This window comes from Papio anubis, chromosome 8, assembly GCF_008728515.1.
Source record: "Papio anubis isolate 15944 chromosome 8, Panubis1.0, whole genome shotgun sequence".
Taxonomy (NCBI): domain Eukaryota; kingdom Metazoa; phylum Chordata; class Mammalia; order Primates; family Cercopithecidae; genus Papio; species Papio anubis.
In genome coordinates, this window is record NC_044983.1 from 85,501,243 (window position 1) to 85,508,449 (window position 7,207).

The 7,207-nt window shown below is 37.7% G+C and overlaps 1 protein-coding gene across 2 annotated transcripts in view; it reads left to right on the plus strand.

Moving 5' to 3' along the window:
- DECR1 (2,4-dienoyl-CoA reductase 1) overlaps positions 1 to 1,656 on the plus strand; it is a 44,952-nt gene extending 43,296 nt beyond the window's left edge. For both annotated transcript variants that reach the window (XM_017962162.2, XM_009213292.3), the window contains 2 exons: positions 1,328 to 1,390; positions 1,490 to 1,656. In XM_017962162.2, the coding sequence (XP_017817651.2) occupies positions 1,328 to 1,390; positions 1,490 to 1,549 (123 nt within the window). In that variant the 3' untranslated portion in view covers positions 1,550 to 1,656. The remainder of the gene's footprint in view (positions 1 to 1,327; positions 1,391 to 1,489) is intronic.
- The last annotated feature ends 5,551 nt before the right edge of the window (positions 1,657 to 7,207 follow it).

A 7,207-nucleotide genomic window follows, 5' to 3' on the forward strand; every position in this document is an offset into this window, starting at 1 on the left:
GCAATCATTAAAAAGTCAGGAAACAACAGGTGCTGGAGAGGATGTGGGGAAATAGGAACACTTTTACACTGTTGGTAGGACTGTAAACTAGTTCAGCCATTGTGGAAGACAGTGTGGCAATTCCTCAAGGATCCAGAACCAGAAATACCATTTGACCCAGCCATCCCATTACTGGGGATATACCCAAAGAATTATAAATCATGCTACTATAAAGACACATGCACACATATGTTTATTGCGGCACTATTCACAATAGCAAAGACTTGGAACCAACCCAAATGTCCATCAGTGACAGACTGGATTAAGAAAATGTGGCACATATACACCATGGAATACTATGAAGCCATAAAAACGGATGAGTTCACGTCCTTTGTAGGGACGTGGATGAAGCTGGAAACCATCATTCTGAGCAAACTATCGCAAGAACAGAAAACCAAACACCACATGTTCTCATTCATAGGTGGGAATTGAACAATGAGAACATCTGGACACAGGGTTGGGAACACCACACACACGGGCCTATCATGGGGTGGGGGAGGGGGGAGGGATAGCATTAGCAGATATACCTAATGTAAATGACGAGTTAATGGGTGCAGCACACCAACATCACACATGTATACATATGTAAGAAACATGCACGTTGTGCACATGTACCCTAGAACTTCAAATATAATTAAAAAATAAAAAGAAAAGAGGTTTAATTGACTCACAGTTCTGCATGTCTGAGGAGGGCTCAGAAAACTTCCAATTATGGCTGAAGGGTAAAAGTCATAACTTAACATGGTGGCAGGCAATAGAAAGAGAGGGAGAGAGAGAGAAAAGGGAGACAGAGAGGTGTGTGTGTGTGTGTGTGTGTGTGTGTGTGTGTGTGACGGGGAAAGAGCCCCTTATAAAACCATCAGATCTTGTGAGAACTCACTGACTATAACAAGAACAGCATAGGGGAAACTGCCTAGTCCAATCACCTCTCACCGGGTCCCTCCCTCCACACCTGGGCATTATGAGGATTACAATTAAAGATGAGATTTTTGTGGGGACACAGCCAAACCATATCAAGTGATAAATTAATAGATGCAAGTTACCTTGATAGATATACCTTTAAGATGATCTTCAAGATTGGGTAGATTTTTGAAATTGTGGAGATGTTAGAAATAGAATTATGAACTGTGTAAATCAATTTAGGTTTAATCATGAGTTTTATCTTTAAAATTTGGGCTTGATTTAAAGTGCCAAAGAGATATTCCATCCAAAGTATGGGAAAATGGCTAGTGGTTCAGAAACTTTTTAAAAGGAGTAGTTTCAGAGTTTAAAATTTTGTTTTTTCCAGGTTGTTAAATTTGATGGTGGAGAGGAAGTACTTATTTCAGGAGAATTCAATGACCTGAGAAAGGTAATGCCATTTTGTGTGTATAATGTAATATTAGCAGCTCGGATACTAAGCTTTAAAAACATGTAAAAAGCACATTAAATTGACATCTTTTTGTGTTAGGTCACCAAGGAGCAGTGGGACACCATAGAAGGACTCATCAGGAAGACAAAAGGTTCCTAAGACTACTTTGGCCTTCATCTTGGTTACAAAAAAGGGAATAGAAATGAAACAAATGATCTCTCATCTTTTGACTATTTCAAGTCTAATAAATTGTTAATTAACAAACATGCATTGAATATGTATTCTGTGCCAAGCCAGTGATAGCCATTGTATATTCAAAGATGAATAAAATGAAATATAGTCCTTCAAAACATTAAAAAAAAAAAAAAAGGAGGCATGGGGAGAGTAGGTAGTAGGTAAAGATTCCTCTTTACCACTAAAAAGTGCTTAGAAGTGCAGAGAAAACAGATCTTTGTGGCTTGGAAAATCAGGAGAAACTCAATGGTGGGGGTAGTATTTGAGTTACATATTATACTATACCTATACTGATAGGGCCTAAAAGAAAGAAATTAGAGGATACACACTAAATATAATAGACTTTGCCTTTCCAGTATATTTTCTTTTCACTGGACTTGTGAATTACTTCTTTGGGTAACTCAGTATTAACTCATATCTTTAATTTTTACTAGGACCTATTTGTAGCCAGGCATTTCATTTAGTACTGAATAAGCTATAGCCCTTGCCCTTTTGAAATTCATTATCTAGCAAGATAGTCAAACTTATAAATAATTATTTATGGTACATTGTGATAAGTATTATTCCAGCAGTATTTGAGTGTGGAGGAGGAAGTAATTCATTCTGTCTCGAGAGTTTAGAGAATGTGATGCCTAGGAGATAGCATGCCATCCCAGCTGTAAAAGAAGAATAGATTTTTCTGGGTAAAAAAGGTAAACAAAGTCTATAAAATATTTTTGTGTATCATTTGATTAAATTTCCTCTTTGGTTTGACTAATTTGTCATCCTGAAAATCAAATAATAATGAATCCAAAGTCTCAAGTCTACAGAGCTATACTTCTGAGCCTATATTTTTAAAATGTCCATTTTGCTTTCCCAGGAGTCACTTATACCATGTTCACTAGACTGACTATCGCCATTGCCCAAGTTGACAGGAGAGGAAACCGGCTTCCATATTACCTCATCTAAATAAATCTGCAAAGGAATCCAGTTTTCCTGTTTGAATATATATGCCACAAGCCCCATGGAAACCCCAATTACATTGACAGTTAATTGTGTACATAAATTACATTTATTACATTTAATTGTGTACATATAGGGGAATGTTATAGGTTTGGAATAAGTGGCCTGACATTTCTAATTATACTGACTTTCACTGGGCTTTTTAGGCTGTTACACTTTTTCTCCACATGCTTGCAATACAATACTCTCAAAATAAAATGCAGGCAGTTACCTAGTCTCCATTTTACCTTTTGTACTAATCGTGCCTATTAGTCTGTTCTCATGCTGCTAATAAAGACATAACCAAAACTGGGTAATTTATAAAGGAAAGAGGTTTCATTGACTCATAGTTCAGCATGGCTAGGGAGGCCTCACAATCATGGCAGAAGGTGAGTGAGGAGCAAAGTCATGTCTTACATGGTGGCAGGCAAGAGAGCTTGTGCAGGGGAACTCCCATTTATAAAACCATCAGATCTTGTGATGCTTATTCACTATCACATTATTGTGTTGATATTGTGTCCACACACCATTAGTGATGGTTTATCACTCATTCCATTTCCAAACCCAGCTTCCCACCCACCTCTCACCAAACACACAAAGACACTTTCCCTCCACTGATTCCACCAATATAGCCGTGTTTCTCTTTCTGGTTAAATTGATACTAAATGTTTACATTTATATAACTTAATACATTTTTTTTTCCAGTGTTGTTTCAACCTTTTTTTTAAAAAAAAAAATTCAGATTACATGATAAATCAGATCCTTTTTAAGATAAATATTATTTTTAGTATTCTGTTATTTTGATGTATCATAATTTATTGGAAATAGGATTATTTATAATTTTATTATCTTTTTAAATTTTTATAAAGACAGTGTCTTGCTATATTTATCAGGCTGGTCTTGAACTCCTGACCTCAAGTGATCCTCCTACCTTGGCCTCCCAAAGTGCTGGGGTTACAGGCATGAGCCACTGAGCCTGGCCTTTGTTTTAAAATTTTTTGTTTTTAAATGTTTTTCAAGAATGCTGATGCCTCCCTTGCCAATGCATTTTAAAATTAGTATTAATATTACTTTTGATTGGAAAATCATAATTGAATTCATTTATGGGGTACCCTGTACATTTTAGGGGTACAGTGTGATGTTTTGGTATATGTATACTGTTAGGCAGGAGTCTAGACCCAACATGGCGGCGTTACCCGGTGTAGCAGGCCTTTTGTTAAAGACTCCCTTCACCCTTGTACACACCCGCAGACTTACATGCATCAGAGTTCCGGCTGGGCAACCACACTCCCCCATGACCTGCAGCTCACCTGCATTCCACAAGTTCGTAAACAGCAGTTTCAGTTAACAATTTCCAAAGACCCCTTCCTCGTGACCCTTACTCAACTCCTGCCCTAGTAGTTTCAAGACCCCCCCAGGCCCTGTTTGCACAACCAGCTTCCCTACCTCTCAGGCTATAAGAAGCCCCTACCCTCCTCCCTCAGTGCAACTTCCTTGGCCCGCACCTTTGGACCGAGGAACCTCGCCCACGAGTCCTAATAAAAGCTATTCTCACTGCCATTTGCCTTGTGTCTTCGTTCCCAGTTCGGCTCCAGCCTCAGTTTACCTTTACATATACAATGTGGAATGATTAAATCAAGCTAATTAACATATCTATCACTTCTCTTACCTACTGGCCTTTATGGAGAGACATTTGAAATTTACTTTTATTAGTTATTTTTAAATATACAGTACATTATTATTGACTATAGTCACCCTGCAGTAGATCCTAAAACCTGTTCTTTCTGTCCGAAATTTTGTACGCTTTGATCAGAAACCCTCTTCTTCCCACTCCCTCAACCTCTAGTAAACCATCATTCTACTTTTTTTTTTTTTGAGATGGTGTCTCACTCTTGTTGCCCAAACTGGAGTGCAATGGCATGATCTTGGCTCACTGCAACCTCCACCTCCAGGGTTCAAGCAATTCTCCTGCCTCAGCCTCCTGCGTAGCTGGGATTACAGGTGCATGTCACCATGCCCGGCTAATTTTTTATAGTTTTAGTAGAAACAGGGTTTTACCATGTTAGCCAGGCTGGTCTCGAACTCCTGACCTCAGGTGATCCGCCTGCCTAGGCCTCCCAAAGTGCTGGGATTACAGGCGTGAGCCACCATGCCCAGCCAATCATCATCTACTTTCTACTTCCATGAGTTCAACTTTATTTGATTCCATACATAAGTGAGATCACAGGTTACTTTTATTTTTCAGTATTATAAATAAAACAACATTTTTGTGTATAACACATTTTTAGAATTTGGAATTTTTTTCTCATTTTTAGAAGTGGTATTATTAATCAAAGTTATGAAGCTTTTAAAGTTTTTTTGATATACATATCCAATTGTTATTCCAAAGATTTGTATGGGTTTAAACCCCCCTGAGTAATGTGTGACAGTGCCCATTTCAACAAATACCTGCCAACAATTAAAAGTATTCACCAATTTTACATGTAACAAATGATAGTACCATTAAAAACTTACTATTAGTGAGATTGAATACTTTTATACACTTGTGAATTTCCTGTTTGTCGTTTTACCTATTGGTATCTTAATGGGGTATTGTAAAATTTTTGATTTGTATGAGTTTGTATGCAATTCTTTTCCTCTGTTAAAGACAAAAATAGTTCTTTTAATAGTTTCTTAGTCATCTATTGCATCATTATTATGTGTTATTACAAATGGTTGATGAGAAAGCAAAGCTTGCCAGCATGGCAGAGAGGATCAGAGAAGAGAGATCATGGAGATACTGACTAACAGATATTTTTTCCTGAGTCTGAAAGAAAAACAAACATTGTTTATGGGTAATTCTATGACAGACCACATGTGGGCTGTAACCACATCAGTATTCACCTTAAGAGTTACTTTGTCACTCAATACCTTCTGTAAGAGTCCTGCTTCTATTGTACTAGTGGAAGAGTTAATACTCAGTAAATTAAAGATTATTGGTAACAGTTTCACTCATCTTACCATTAACATGTGAAACCACCTCCGGGAAATGTTTCGGGTATAGAGTGACAGCCATTGTTTCCTTATTGTTCTTGTGGAAACTAAAACAATGAGAATTTAATGACTTTGAATAATAGAATTTTAGAGCTGGTAAAGCCTTAGAAAATGCTAATTCTCAATGTTTTTGTTTTACAGTTAAGGAAACTGCAGACCTACAAAGTTATGTGACTTGCCCTAGGTCACACAGTAAGTCAGGCTCATGTCTCTCACCCAGTTGGATATTTCTTGGGATCATAACTTAAGAGACAATAACAAGGTTTTTAGGAGTTAACAGTTACATTACAAAAACCTTGGAGAAAACTCATCAATGTCTTTAGCTTGTTAGTTGAAGTATGACTTCTAAAAATGCACAAATCATGAATTATTACAAATGAATGCACTCAGGTAGCCTTTCCCCAGGTCAAGAAACAGAAGAAACAGAACATTACCAGGAACCCAGAGGCCTCCCTTCTGCCCACCATCGTGACTCCTTTCCTCCTCCTCACAGCTAAACACTGTCTTGACTTCTAACCCCATCGTTAAGCTGTTTTGAGATTTATATAAATAGAATCACACAGTATGTATTCTTCTGTTTTTTGGCTTTCTTTCTGTGTGTAATTGCTTATGCATGCTCATTGTTACATTCCATAGAATATAAGGTATATATGAATATACCACAATTTATTTGTTAGTTCTGGTGTTAGTGGACATTTGAATTATTTCTAGTTTGAGGCTATGCCAAATACAAAGCTGCCGTGAACATTCTTTTCTTTTGGCGAAAATATATACACCTTTATCTGTTAGACTGGTAATACCTAGAAGTGAAATTGCTGGGTTTTAGGGTATGCTTGTGTTCAAATTGAGTAGATACTGTCAAATGGCTTCCAAGACTATTCACAATTTAGCCTCCCGCCAAGCTGTTTGGGAACTTCCACCGTGCAGCATCCTAACCAGTAGTGAGCATTCAAATTCTCTTTACTTTGAGCCATTCTGTAAGTGTGCGGTGGCATCTCGTGTGTTTAATTTGCTTTTTTTTTTTTTTTTTATTTATGAGAGAGGGTCTCCTGTTGCTTAGGCTGGAGTGGAGTGACACGATCTCGGCTCACTACAGCTTTGACTTCCTGGGCTCAGGTGATTCTCCCACCCGAGTTCCCTAGTAGCTGAGACTACAGGTGCATGCTACCGTGCCTAGCTCGCTTTTTGTAGAGACAGTTTTGCCATGTTGCCAGGCTGGTCTCAAACTCCTGGGTTCAAATGATCCTCCTGCCTCAGCCTCCCAAAATGCTGGGATTACAGGCGTGAGCCACTGCACCTGGCCAATTTGCATTTATTCTGATTACTAATAAAATTGATTACTTGTATATGTTATTGGATATCATTTGGGTATCCTCTAATGAAAAATTTGTTCAGCTTTCTTACACATTTTTCTATTGGGTTATATTTTTAAATGTTGGTTTCTAGGAGTAATGTTAATATATTTTGGGTATGTGCCTTTGTCAAGTATGTGTTGCAAATATCTTCTCCCACTCTGAAATTTGATTTTTCACTCTCTTTAATAGTTTTTTGTTGAAGTGTATAGTCTTT